This window comes from Harmonia axyridis, chromosome 3 (genome assembly GCF_914767665.1).
Source record: "Harmonia axyridis chromosome 3, icHarAxyr1.1, whole genome shotgun sequence".
Lineage (NCBI taxonomy): Eukaryota > Metazoa > Arthropoda > Insecta > Coleoptera > Coccinellidae > Harmonia > Harmonia axyridis.
Window position 1 is genome coordinate 5,012,577 of NC_059503.1, and position 14,443 is coordinate 5,027,019.

Genomic DNA, 14,443 nt, shown 5'->3' on the forward strand with positions numbered 1-14,443 from the left:
GAATTGAATGAGCTTTCATGATGATACCTAATTAAACGTAAGGGCTAGACGTATTCACAGAAAGTACTCAATGAGCAATATATAGAATAACTTTTCATATGATTGTACGTTCGAAAATGAACTGGAATATGAGACTCAATTTAACTCGATACATGCTTTGATCTCTGGAAAATTCCATTAAAAACGTTGAAACTCGCGAATGTTCGACTAGAATTCAATTGGGCACTGCTATCGAATATATGACATATAATAAATAACCCTTTGTTATGTGTCAACCATAATTTATTTTGATGTTACTGCATCAGTTCGAGTTTACGGATAAATGGATGTACTGGAAAAGTGCTTTGTTTGTTTTAATTGAACTCTATTGAAATTCTGCTGTTTAAGCTGGCATAATATTATTGTTTTCCAGTTTCAAAAATAGCATGTCGATGTAGCGCCGTCGTTTGAAAAGTCGATATATCATCGACCACTTTTCAGATATTTATGGAGCAAGGTATTTATGTACAGTTTTGAGGTCTCCAATAGTGTAATGGATGCATGAATGGGTGAATGCTCAAAAGATCCTGATACCAAGTTGTTGCTCTTCTCAAATTTTTTCATGTTTTTGAATTATGAAAGCTAATACTGTCATGCATAAAATATTCATAATACCTACTATTTGACCCTTACCCCAGCCCATCGAAGGGCGCGTTTGGATTTTGCGAAAGAGCATATCCATTGGGAAGAGGCTGATTGGGAAAGAGTTCTCTTCACAGATGAGTCTAGATTCTGCCTCTACCATTGTGATCGACGTTCCCTTGTATACAGACGTCCACATGAAAGATATGATCAGTGCAATTTCCTGAATACTACTGGTTTCGGGGGAGGATCGATTATGGTATGGGGTGGAATATCTTTGACTGCTCGCACAGACCTAGTGGTCGTTGATAATGGAGCTATGAATGCTGATAGGTATATAAGAAACATTCTTGAAGAGCATGTAGTGCCATTTGCCCCATACATTGGTGAAAATTTCATTTTCATGGACGATAATGCCAGTCCCCATTGTGCGCGCATCGTTCAGGACTACCTTGAAGAGGTTGAAGTCTCTCGAATCGAATGGCCAGCAAGAAGTCCAGATCTCAATCCGATTGAGCAGGTTTGAGACAACCTCAATAGAAGGCTGAGAAGTTCAGAAAATCATCCAGCTACTTTTAATGACTTAGGAATCCAACTCAGAGAAATCTGGGAAGGATTAGATCAGAACATTTTAAGATCACTCATTTTGAGTATGAACCGTCGTTGCCGAGCTGTAATTAACGCAAGGGGTGGAAATACCAAGTATTAAATCACTTATCAGCATTCCAGTATTTTGAAAATTGTTTATTTCTCTTCTTTCACATAAGATTCGGTGAAATCCTGAATTTTTCTTCCATTTAATGTGTCTTGTTTCGTTCAAAACCTTCCCGAGAGAACATAAAAAATAAGTTATGAAGTCAATGTAGAGTTAACTTTCATTAAAATTGAGGTTTTCAGAAGGTGCGTTAATTTTTTTGGGCAGTGTATTTAGGTATTTATTTCAATATAATTCGAGTTAATATGAAGGATTGATTCATTATGGATATAAGAAGTTCGTTCTTTGTGGAGAAACTCGCAAATTGAGTGAAAAATCGTATGACTAATAAATATGTTTTCGTTTCCGCGCGCTTCATGTCAAATTTGATAGTTCATGTTGGGGACAAAATTTTCTTAAAAGAAGAAACACTCTATCTTTGTTTATTACTTTGAGGATAAATTCGACATTTTCCGAAACGTCTGAAGATACTTACCACAGTAGTAAGCGAACCTCGGGTGTAAAATCGACTGGACCACAGCTGCAAAATCTGAAATTTCCAATCTAGCTATGACAGTCTTCAGCAGAGTTTCAATCTTCGAAACTCAACACTCTTGTTCATGACAGAAACGGTTACGAAATCCTTCAAACGGATATTTCCTCCAGTTGAGAAGAACCACATCCGTCTTTCTGTCTGTCCATCCTACTCTATCGAATCCACTGCCAACGCCTGTGAGGCACGGTTAACCAGAATATATCCCACCACAAACAGTTGAACTGATCCTTCACCGACGAGACGAGAAATTGTATGAAGCGATACAGCCTGTCTGCATTGACGTAGCAGGAAATTGAATGACGCGATTGGAAGCCCGAATATTAGTTGCATCATTGTTTGCCGATAAGCCAACTATCTCGTTAGCATTCATAGAACTCGGGACAAGGCGCTTTGGAGACGCCGCTCCGAACAGTCCTGTCTTAACGGCAAGCCCATCGAACTTAGGCCCGGTGCACACATCCGATTTTTGTAGTTACGACACCGTCGTCGTGTCGTACTTGCGGCCTGTGGTACAAAGAATCAAATGGGAGCATGCACACTACCCGCCGTGCTGTTGCGACGTCGTAACTGCCAGCCTACGGTCGTTTTTTGGTAGCATGTCCCTCTAGGCCGCAACTGTGCCGCAGTCGTAGATGCGATCTCTCAGTACTCTATTCCAAATTGGCCCGCGCACACATACGACGTTTGTCGTGAGTTCGCATAAAATGGCGGAGAGGGAATTGGAATGGAAAGTCTCATCCATGTGTCTTGAGATCTGATTTTTGGTGTTATTTTCGCTGCAAGCTCGTCAAATGATTTCACAGACATTCTGTAGTAGTTATAGAACTTATCAGGGTTTTCTCTTAAATCTCCGAAAGAAGTATGAAATCTACCCCTGAGAAGTCTCAAGTCCGTGTAGGGGTGTACCCAATAACGCCTGTTTTGTTTACAAATATACTTCTTGTAAACAAGGTAAGCAAAAACAATTTTTTTGCGATGGTCGTCCATTATAATATAACTATATATAATTATATATTATATTATATAATAATATCGAGCGCCGATCGCACACACACACACTGGCAGTGTGAACTAGTGAATTGATCCGACTCCGCAACCACGCCGGTGTCGTATGTAGTGTGCATTGAATAGGTACGACACCGCAACGGGTGTCGTAACTACAAAAATCGGATGTGTGCACCGGGCCTTAATTATCCGGAATAATATAAGAGCGAGAATCGACTGAGTTAGGGTGTGTACTCTCTGGGTTACTCAATCTGTAGATCGTTATGGACTAGGGTTTGAATCTTTTCCTTAGTTTTTATTATATTTATATTATTTTTATATATTTATATTATTATATATTTATACATTTATATTATTATATATTTATATATTTATATTATTTTTATTATTAGGCCAATTGAAAAGTCCCCGGTCTGATGCACAGATGGCGGTGCTAGTAATGGGTGTTTTTTTTTCAAGGTATATAACTGGCATTTCTGTTCAAGATGGCGACCGATTTAACAGCTGTCAAAATATTTATTCTCAGTTTGGTTTGGCAATTCATCATGAATAGACTCACGCCTGAACAACGCTTGCAAATAGTGCAATTATATTTCGAAAATAATGGTCCTGTGCGGAATACGTATCGCGCACTACGTCCATTTTAGCGATGAAGCGCGCTTGTGGTTGAATTGCTATGTCAACAAACAAATGTGCCGCATTTGGAGTGAAGCTAATCCTCAAGTGTATGTCGAAACACCGTTACATCCAGAAAAACTGACTGTTTGCTGCGCTTTATGGGCTGGTGGAATCATTGGTCCGTACTTCTTCAAAAACGATGATGGCCAGAACGTTACAGTCAATGGTGATCGATATAGAGCCATGATTACTAACTTTTTCAATCCTGATTTGGACAACCATGATGTCCAGGAGCTGTGGTTCCAACACGACGGCGCAACATGTCACACAGCTCGTGCCACAATCGATTCATTGAAAGACACGTTTGGTGACCGCCTAATTTCACGGTTTGGACCTGTGAATTGGCCTCCAAGATCTTGTGATTTAACACCGCTAGACTACTTTCTGTGGGGCTATGTAAAGTCATTGGTCTATGCGGATAAGCCACAAACCCTTGACCATTTGGAAGACAACATTCGCCGTGTTATATCCGATATACGGCCACAAATGTTGTAAAAAGTCATCGAAAATTGGACGTCCAGATTGGACTACATCCGAGCCAGCCGTGGCGGTCATATGCCAGAAATCATATTGAGTTCTATAGCACCCTTTATTAAATCCTCATGATTTTTAGTTAGTACCAACCTTCAAACGATACGTGAAAAAATTTGATAGCAGTCCTACCTTTAGTTTACGAGATATTGCGTTGTGAGTGTAAAAAATGGAAAAAAAAGAATTTCGTGTTCTGATGAAATATTGCTTTTTGAAGAGAAAAAATACAGTTGAAGCAAAATCTTGGCTTGATGAAGAGTTTCCGGGGTCTGCACCAGGAAGATCAACCATCATTGATTGGTATGCTAAGTTTAAACGTGGTGAAATGAGCACCGAAGACGGCGAACGTAGTGTAAAAGAAGCTGTCACCGACGAAAAAATCAAAAAAGTTCGAATGACCGTGAAGTGAAGTTGATCGAGATAGCAGACATTGTGAAGATATCATCTGAACGTGTACATCATATAATTCACGAATATTTGTACAGATGAGAAAGCTGTCTGACAAATGTTGCCGCGCGAGCTCACAATCCATCAAAAGCAACAACGTGTTAATGATTCTGAGCAGTTTTTGAAGCTGTTTCAGCGCAATAAACCTGAATTATTGCGTCGATATGTGACAATGGATGAAACATGGCTCCGTCATTTCACTCCGGAGTCCAATCTACGGTCAGCTGAGTGAACTGCACACGATGAACCGAATCCAAAGCGAGGAAAAACACAACAGTCTGCTGGCAAGGTTATGGCATCAGTATTCTGGGATGCGCAAGGTATGATATTCATTGATAACCTCCAAAAGGGCCAGACCATCAACACCGATCATTATATAGCGTTATTGGATCGTTTGAAGGATGAAATCCTTAAAAAACGGCCCCTTTCGAAGAAGAAAAAGATTGGTGTTTCATCAAGACAATGCGCCGTGTCACAAACCAATGAAAACAATTTCAAAATTGCATGAATTGGATTTCGAATTGCTTCTGCAACTACCGTATTCGCCAGATTTGGCCTCCAGCAACTTTTTCCTGTTCTCAGACCTCAAAGGAATGCTCGCTGGAAAAAAATTTAGTGCCATTTGAGAAGTAATCGCCGAAACTGAGGCCTATTTTGAAGCGAAAGACAAAGGGTACAATAAAAATGGTATCGAAAAGTAGGCGATCGCTATAATCGCTGTATCGCCGTCGAAGGCAACTATGTTGAATAATAAAATCGAATTTTGCCAAAAAAATTTGTTTTACTATGGTAGACCGGGGACTTTTCAATTAGCCTGTTAGCTCTTTGTCTGAATTAACACTCTCTAACACTTTCATACTCGAAATCCAGAGCATCATTCAAACGACTCATATTTCAAATGCATTTCTTCATTATATTAAGCAATATTAAGGAGTTTGTTATTTTCACATTTTTGAATAATAATTATTGTATCGAGTATTCAATAATATAGTTTAGAAAGAATTGAAAAATGTTGTGTTAAATTAAAACTTGATATTCATTCACTACTCGGGGGACGTGAGCTGAAAAATAAATATCGGAAACTGAATATATGAACTATGTCGTGCAACTCCAGTGCAGCCCACCTTCAAAATTACTAAGCGTACAGCCGTATTCAATTGCTCGTCTCGTCAACTGATCAATCCCTCTGTTTATCGTAGTGTATTTTCCGGTTAACCGTGTTCCACAAACACAAATGGATGTTGGTTCGCCCAGGATTATATCAAACCACGTAATATCAATTCCGTTCTACCTGTTATTGATACTGTCAATCAAGATGTTAGCGCTGGTTCCTTCTAATTGATGCTTTTAGCATTGTTTGAAATTGGATTTTGTCTTCGTTGGTTAGGCTTTGAAGCAGTTTCAAATTTGTGTCTACTGTTTTCATTAGAAATTGAATTTCTGATTGAACTGGGAAATAATTTTTTCGAAACCCTTTCCTAATTTTATTGGACAAACTTCATTTAGTAAATAATTCGATAACATGGAATTAGTTCAGAGAGAAAATAAGAAGATATTTACTATTCTCAGATCAGATGGATCTCCCAACCGAAAGATTTGTCAACGAAAGAATAACAGACATCATGGCTTTTTTAAGAGCAGATCAATTCTCACACAGTTCTATTGCCACACATATGTTATATATCCAGAAATTATGGATCGATTAACCCAAGTGAACGCTGTTTATATTGATTTGATCATACTTTTCCATGTTCTCCAAGATGATCACGTGTTGAGTTGGATTAAGTCATAATCATTCGTTCGTGAACAAGGTTGAATTGGGATTACCACAGGGTTCTCATTTGGAGATGCTAAAATTCGAAAGAATATAGAATATGAATTTATCGAATATCCAGATAAAAAGCTCAGCTCAGGGTTCTACAAAAATTGTTAATTCAATAATGCCCCATTAGGAAAATAAAATTTCAAAACAAAATAAATCCTCTTTTTCACGTATGCATATAACGTAATAAAATACTAATCTTCAGACCGACGTTTCCACGGGCTACGAAAACCCTGAAAAAGCCTGCTCGACATATTGCACGTGCAATACTCGGATCAGTCCGTAATAACCTAGTTTAGTGAATTATGCAGAGTAATTCCAGTTTCTGTTAGTTGAATTATCTGTCTGCATATCTTGCGAGGTAAAATATAATGAGAATTGGCGCGTGGAAGGATTACTTTGAGCTTTCTGATATATTCCCTTGAAAAATCTTCTTCTGAGCTACGAAAACTAGGTTAGGATACTTGAACCTACTATACATAATCGGTTTTAACATTTTAACAAAAAAAAATCCTATAAATATGTACCCGAAAACACTTTGTGTTCGAGGTACAGGGTGTTGAAGTTTTTTCCTCATAGCTGGGCTATTCTGGGTGATTGCTTCTTTCAGACGGCTCAATTTTTGCAGTACAGTTAACAGTTGTGCCGTAGGGGAGCATGGTGCGAGCACCAACTTAGAGAATAAGAAAAGGAAGAAGAAAGTCACGGTGCACAATTTTATGGTGTGAAACAGGTATAAAACTGGGAAGAGAAGAGTTCAGTGAAGTAAGTTACGAGGTGATGACCAGTTGAGTCAATAGAATGTGCTGTACCACAATAAAGTTCTCTTTTGTCGTCCATCAGTGTTTTATCAATCCCCACGAAAACAAAAAATTGCCAAATATTGTGCGTTTATAATGCTTGCAAAACACGTCAATTCACCTAGATCCAACTCTTGAACCTTCTAACCATCTAACTTCTCATTTACAGGTGGCAGAATAGATCACGCCCACCATTACAACAATGCTTACCGAGCCTTGGACGAGACATTGGCTATGGAAACAGCTCTTTTGGCGGCGCTAGCCCTTGTCAATCCTACAGAAACTTTAATAGTGGTTACTTCGGACCATTCGCACGTGCTGACAATGGGAGGTCAGGCCACTCCTAGAGGACATCCTATCTTGGGTAAATATACACTTTTCTTTGTGTCAATATTCGTTTGCTTACATATTCCTCTGATAACGTTTTGTGAAAGGTATGTTTGATTCCTGTTTTGGTGCGTGTGGAGGTTGAAAGAGAGATATCGCTGATACCATTTACTCGTAGGTGGGCTTCAGTAAAACCTGCGAGTCGGATTTTTACCTGGCGTTCCTCCTACACCTGCGGTAAGCATCTTCTCAGGTCCCAGATTGTGGCTATGTAAACAAGTGAAATTATCGCATATGAGGCAGTGGAAATCTTCATGTAACTGTTGAGTTACATGGTGCAACAAGCTCCATCCGTTTTGGTTTTATTGCAAGGAAAATCTCAGGATACCTGATTTCTCCTTTCGGAAATGTGGATTGGCCACCACGATATTGTCATTTATTGCCTATGAATTTTTTGTGGGGTTATGCGAAGTTTCTTGATTACGCCAATAATCCTCAGACTATTGATAATCTGAAAACCAACATTCGCCAAGTTATTGGCGAGATACTGCCCAAAATTACCTCACAACCCAATGGGCGTACGTTGATACAACATCATATCGTTGAAATTCACGTTACCAGTTGAATTTTCAACATTGTCATTTTGGTTTCAATATCCAACGTGTTTCAGATACGTGCAGACAATATTATAGTCAACGTATTTTTTCAACGGTTAGTTTTGAAACTAGTTTCTTAATTTCTATAATACGTTATTCTGTTTAAATTATTAATATGTTGAAACCATTCAATAACCACCTTCAGAGGATTCTAACGGGTGTTTTTTTCGAGGTATAGAACTTTAAGTTGGCATTACTGTTCAAGATGGCGTCCGATTTAACAGTGATTTATTCTCAGTTTGGTTTGGCAATTCATCATGAATAGACTCACACCTGAACAACGCTTGCAAATAGTGCAATTTTATTTCGAAAATAATGGTTCTGTGTGGAATACGTATCGCGCACTACGTCCATTTTATTTCGTTTAGCGATGAAGCGCAGTTCTGGTTGAATGGCTACGTCAACAAATAAAACTGCCGCATTTGGATTGAAGCTAATCCTCAAGTGTATGTCGAAACAGCGTTACATCCAGAAAAACTGACTGTTTGGTGCGCTTTATGGGCTGGTGGAATCTATTCATGATGAATTGCCAAACCAAACTGAGAGTAAATCATTTGACAGATGTTTAATGGGTCGCCATCTTGAACAGTAATGCCAACTTAAAGTTATATACCTCGAAAAAAAAACACCTGTTATTTTGTTGTTAGATTATAGTTTGCTTCAATGATTCATTTTTGGACAGCGTTTGGTACTGCCACCATTCGAATAGACGATGGATCTGTTATACAAAAAGCTCTCTCAGGATCTCAGGACATAACCAAATGTAAATATGAAGATGAACAGCAACGAACCCTGCCTACTTCACGTCAGTTCATCTCTAGAAAGTTTTCGTCGAAGCTCGATGCAAATTCCTCGCTTCATAACGCCAATACACTCACCATAAAAAATCATCGGCTCAACCAATAAGATTCTGACGGATGGATCCGAATCCATCACCTATCAACCACTCGAATTACTGAAGGCTCTCAAGTAGATGAATAGTCGGTATGAACCCGGGAATACAAGAAAAGACGCAGCCGCAACAGTAAAATATTGCGCAATTTGTTAGCAGATGAAAATGTACCAAAGACGTCGCTAGGAAAGGCTGGAGATACGACTCGCAAAAAAACGAGAAGTCTCAATTTGTCAATACGGCAAAAAGGAGATATACAAAATCGACCGATTCAAATTTGGGGAGGCCCGCTGCAAAAACCACTCGCCGAATGATAGAGATGGATGGTGAGATGCTGGACCAGTGAGGCTGACACGCGTGGCTGAAGAAAATAGGGCAGGACTGGTTCAATCGTTTATTACTCGGAGGTTGACATCGAACAAGCTGAATTTTTTCAATTGAATTGAATAAGTTATTTCGAGACGACCATGACAATTTGAAAAATAAATAAAACGATTAGAGGAAAAAGAAGAGAAAGGCATTTACCCTTAGAAACCACAGAAATATATGAAGGTATGTAACGGGTGTTTTTTTTTGAGATATATAACTTTGAGTTGGCCATACTTTTCAAGATGGCGACCGATTTAACAGCTGTCAAGTGATTTTTTTTCAGTTTGGTTTGGCAATTCATCATGAATAGACTCACGCTTGAACAACGCTTGCAAATAGTGCAATTTTATTTCGAAAATAATGGTTCTGTGCGGAATACGTATCGCGCACTACGTCCATTAGCGATGAAGCGCACTTCTGGTTGAATGGCTACGTCAACAAACAAAACTGCCGCATTTGAAGTGAAGCTAATCCTCAAGTGTATGTCGAAACACCGTTACATCCAGAAAAACTGACTGTTTGGTACCCTTTATGAGCTGGTGGAATCATTGGTCCGTATTTCTTCAAAAACGATGATCGCCAGAACGTTACAGTCAATGGTGATCGGTATAGAGCCATGATTACTAACTTTTTCATTCCTGAATTGAACAACCATGATGTCCAGAAGCTTTGGTTCCAACAAGACGGCGCAACATGTCACACAGCTCGTGCCACAATCGATTTATTGAAAGACACGTTTGGTGACCGCCTAATTTCACGTTTTGGACCTGTGAATTAGCCTCCAAGATCTTATGATTAAACACCGCTAGACAACTTTCTGTGGAACTATGAAAAATCATTGGTCTATGCGGATAAGTCACAAGCCCTTGACCATTTGGAAGCCAACATTCGCCGTGTTATTGCCGATATACGGCCACAAATGTTGGAAAAAGTCATCGAAAATTGTACGGTCAGATTGGACTATATCCGAGCCACTTGTGGCGGTCATATGCCAGAAATCATATTCAAAATGTAATGCCACAAGATTATCTTGCTGATAAATGAACAATTCATGTCAATCGAATAATCCATCGTTGTTTTCTTGCAATTTGAAGTTCTATAGCTCTAAAAAAACACCCTTTACAAAGTTTTCCAATAAGAGGTTTCATTTTGATTGCCTCCTATCTGGACAGCTATTACTTTTGAAGATGTAACCTTTTCACTTTTGACAAGTGAAAATTACGCCATTACTACGCGTTCGAAACACGCTTCAACAATGCACTGAAATAGTTGAAATTCATTTTCAAATGGTGAGAATTCTGCAGTCACAGTTCGCAAAACTGAAGCACTTTTGGATAGACATGAAGCACCTTCTGGGCTGGCATTGAATTTATTCACCAAAATATTCTGCCTCAGCGTGAAGATGAAACCTCCAAATATTTATATTGCTTCAGATTCACAGCTGAACTCCAAAAGGTTATTCTAAAGAATCTAAAGGGTGGCACGGAAGCCCAGAGATTTCGCGGTATATAAAACATCAAACAGTGTTCGATCTATCCTTCAACAATCAGTTTTTCCAAAGAAGTAGGAAGCAATTTCATGATAATAACGAAAGAAAATCGACGTTCCCTTTCTTCTGAATACATTTCCGCAACAATAACCAACGCTCAAAGCCAGTCCCTCAAGGGCTTCCGAATTGCCAACGAGGGATGCTGCCACTGACCGAAAATCGATCATAGTGTGGCCATCTCTGCTCGGAAAACGCTTGTTGGGAAAGGGAAAGGCCGCACTAGCACCTGAGAACGGGAAAACAGGAACATATGGGCGTTCACACTGCCGCGATGTTTTCTGAAACAGTGGAAGGAACGCAGAATTGGGTCGGTGTTGTTTGAGATTTATTAGGGGAACTTGAGAACCTTGAGAGGAGTAGGATGCTTGTTAGATGCTTGGGAAATTAGTAAAATATTATCCTTTTTGTGGTCCCGATAGTAAAAGTAAATGAAACACCTTCGAATTTTTATTTCGATATAATGCCCGGACATTATGTGCTGAATAAGATATCGTTTGAATCTTCACTAAGATCTACAGGACTTGATCCCTTCCAATGGGCACAGGTACGTTGATATAATGTTGTAAAATTGAGTGGTAACCAACTGTTCATTATCAATTGTTAATTTATTCAATATAATAGAGGGTGTTTTTTTAGAGCTATAGAACTTCAAATTGCAATAAAACAACGATGGATTATTCGATTCACATGAATTTTATTTATCCGCAAGATAATCTTGTGGCATTACATTTTAAAGATGATTTCTGGCATATGATCGCCACGGCTGGCTCGGATGTAGTCCAATCTGGACGTCCAATTTTCGATGACTTTTTCCAACATTTGTGGCCGTATATCGCCAAAAACACGGCGACTGTTGTCTTCCAAATGGTCAAGGGTTTGTGGCATAGAAAGTAGTCTAGCGGTGTTTAATCACAAGATCTTGGAGGCCAATTCACAGGTCCAAAACGTGAAATTAGGCGGTCACCAAACGTGTCTTTCAATAAATCGATTATAGCACGAGCTGTGTGACATGTTGCGCCGTCTTGTTGGAATCACAGCTCACAAGCCTAATTTCATGTTTCGGACCTGTGAATTGGGCTCCAAGATCTTGTGATTTAACACCGCTAGACTACTTTCTGTGGGGCTATGTAAAGTCATTGGTCTATGCGGATAAGCCACAAACCCTTGACCATTTGGAAGACACATCGCCGTGTTATTGCCGATATACGGCCACAAATGTTGGAAAAAGTCATCGAAAATTGGACGTCCAGATTGGACTACATCCGAGCCAGCCGTGGCGGTCATATGCCAGAAATCATATTTAAAATGTAATGCCACAAGATTATCTTGAGTGAAATATTGTATAACTGATATGTTTTCATTTCCGCGCGCTTCATGTCAAATGTGATAGTTCATGTTGGGAACAAAATTTGCTTACTGAAAATGACATATGCTCCCTCTATCTATGTTTATTAGTCTGAGGTTATTTCCGTTGCAAAAATGATGAATTTTTCATGCACCACTCAGTTGTATGCATTAGCTTCAATTAATTTTTTACTGCTCCCGATGGAGTATAACTACGTTTGAATTATAATTATATAAAAGTCCCGAGTGGCAATTTATTGCTTTCAAACTACCTTATAATCGGCCTTCCGTATACAAAACCAAATTTTATTAGGAACGTAATAAACGGGCGGAAATTAAAGCTTATAAAACTTTCGCCATAACATACAACGTTATGCAAACTCCTATCGAATTTAATGAACTTAATAAACATAATAAAAATCATGAACTAAATAAACTCCGATATTCCTTTGCAGAGGCAAATTTGTCTTAGAGCCAATTACCTTCACTACAATTTTTGAATTACCAGTGTCTGGATAAAACGAAAACGAAAAAAAAAACTAAGGGATGAAATGTGATTTAGGACGAATTTGCACGCTTCTCTGCATCCCTCAGTATCCGATGTACATTCTAATTAAGGAAGGCAGTTTTTCTCCTGGGAGGGAGAAGCTTTGTTGGCGAAAAAGATGAAAAGCTGGAGGCTGAAATTTCAAAGTAATTAGATATCGATGTTCTCTCTTGCGCTAAGCAACGATGCACCAGCATTTTTTCCTGAGCTGCTCGCTGAATACGATTAGAATTTTAGATGAATATATTTCGTTCTGTTTTTAATGAAACTTCGTATATGAAATCTCATTAGCGGAATGTTTGACTGTGTTAATATTTGTGTTTCTTTTCTGAGTAATGAGTTTATTCAAATTAATTGCGACAGGTGATTCATTTTTGATATTTTAATATTCTGGAGAACAGATCATGCCAAGTCTGAAGCTTGAAATATGAACATGTTTAAAAACTATAAAGAATATAGGATTTTCCAATACGATATTCATCTGATATTGAAAAAACCGAGTATAATTTGATAAAAATCAATGGATATTCATTTCATTATAAAAAGAAAAGAGTATTATTAACGATGAAAAATGGACTCAACAACTACGGTTGCAGATTAAATCATAAGATCTCAGTGGCCAATGGACTAGTTTTCATTTTTTTGTTAAGGATTTATTCTAAAAATTTAAGTAAAATGAAACAAAAATGTGGAAGAATCCTTGAAATATCTCTAGAAATGAAAAAGTTATGGGACTTTGAAGTTGCGCTTGGAAGAATAATTTCATAGTACGTGTAAGTGTCGTGACGTCAAACACTAGACGACTGGTATTCGCAGAGTGCTTACGAATTCATTGGTGTACAATCACTTGTGCCGTTCGTGTCGTGTTTTGTTCGTTACACGATGGCTGAAATAACTTACTATATACATACATATAAATTGCTTTTTTCTCTTTTTACTTCTCACATAAATATGTTTCGCCATTGATAGACTTCAACAACCAGTACTCAACTTCAAACTGTTTATGAAAGGTTTTTTGAATAAATCATCGTTATAAGTTGAACCATGATGAAGCAAACTCAAAAGTAGATACTTGAAAAGTTTAACTCTATTTCTGCACTGACATAAGATGGATTTGAAGAAAAAAACTCCATCACTGCGAATATATCTATTTTAGGCAAATTGTCACTTTGTCCTTTCACGAAGCCTTCTTCCATTATGGTGACATAAAAACAAAATTCGAGTTAAACTACACTGTACAACTACAAACGGCGCGAGAGCCTTGGCGCGGCTAAGTATTCAAACGTAATTTATGGTGTAGCGATCACAGGCAAGTGGCGTGACGTCACAAACGAGTCGGAGACCAAAGACGTTCCGCGCTAAAATACGTTAATTTAAATAATCTATTTCTCAGTCATTTATTGATGGATTTTCAAAATTTTGTCACTGATTTATCAGTTTTGCTCTATATTTTAATTCTATCGTGTCAAATATAGTATTATCAACATCACTAAACTAGTCCATTATAACGTTTACCTAATGCCTAATCATCAAAATTGACGTAGAATCGGCAAACCTGGGTTTTCCTCGATACTATAGGTTACATCAGCAATATTTTTAGTTATT

At 38.3% G+C, this 14,443-nt stretch overlaps 1 protein-coding gene across 1 annotated transcript in view; it reads left to right on the forward strand.

Moving 5' to 3' along the window:
- Nucleotides 1-14,443, forward strand: part of LOC123674918 (alkaline phosphatase-like) — a 171,438-nt gene that overhangs the window by 135,886 nt on the left and 21,109 nt on the right. The window contains exon 8 of the mRNA XM_045610082.1: nt 7,324-7,518. Within this exon, the coding sequence (XP_045466038.1) occupies nt 7,324-7,518 (195 nt within the window). The remainder of the gene's footprint in view (nt 1-7,323; nt 7,519-14,443) is intronic.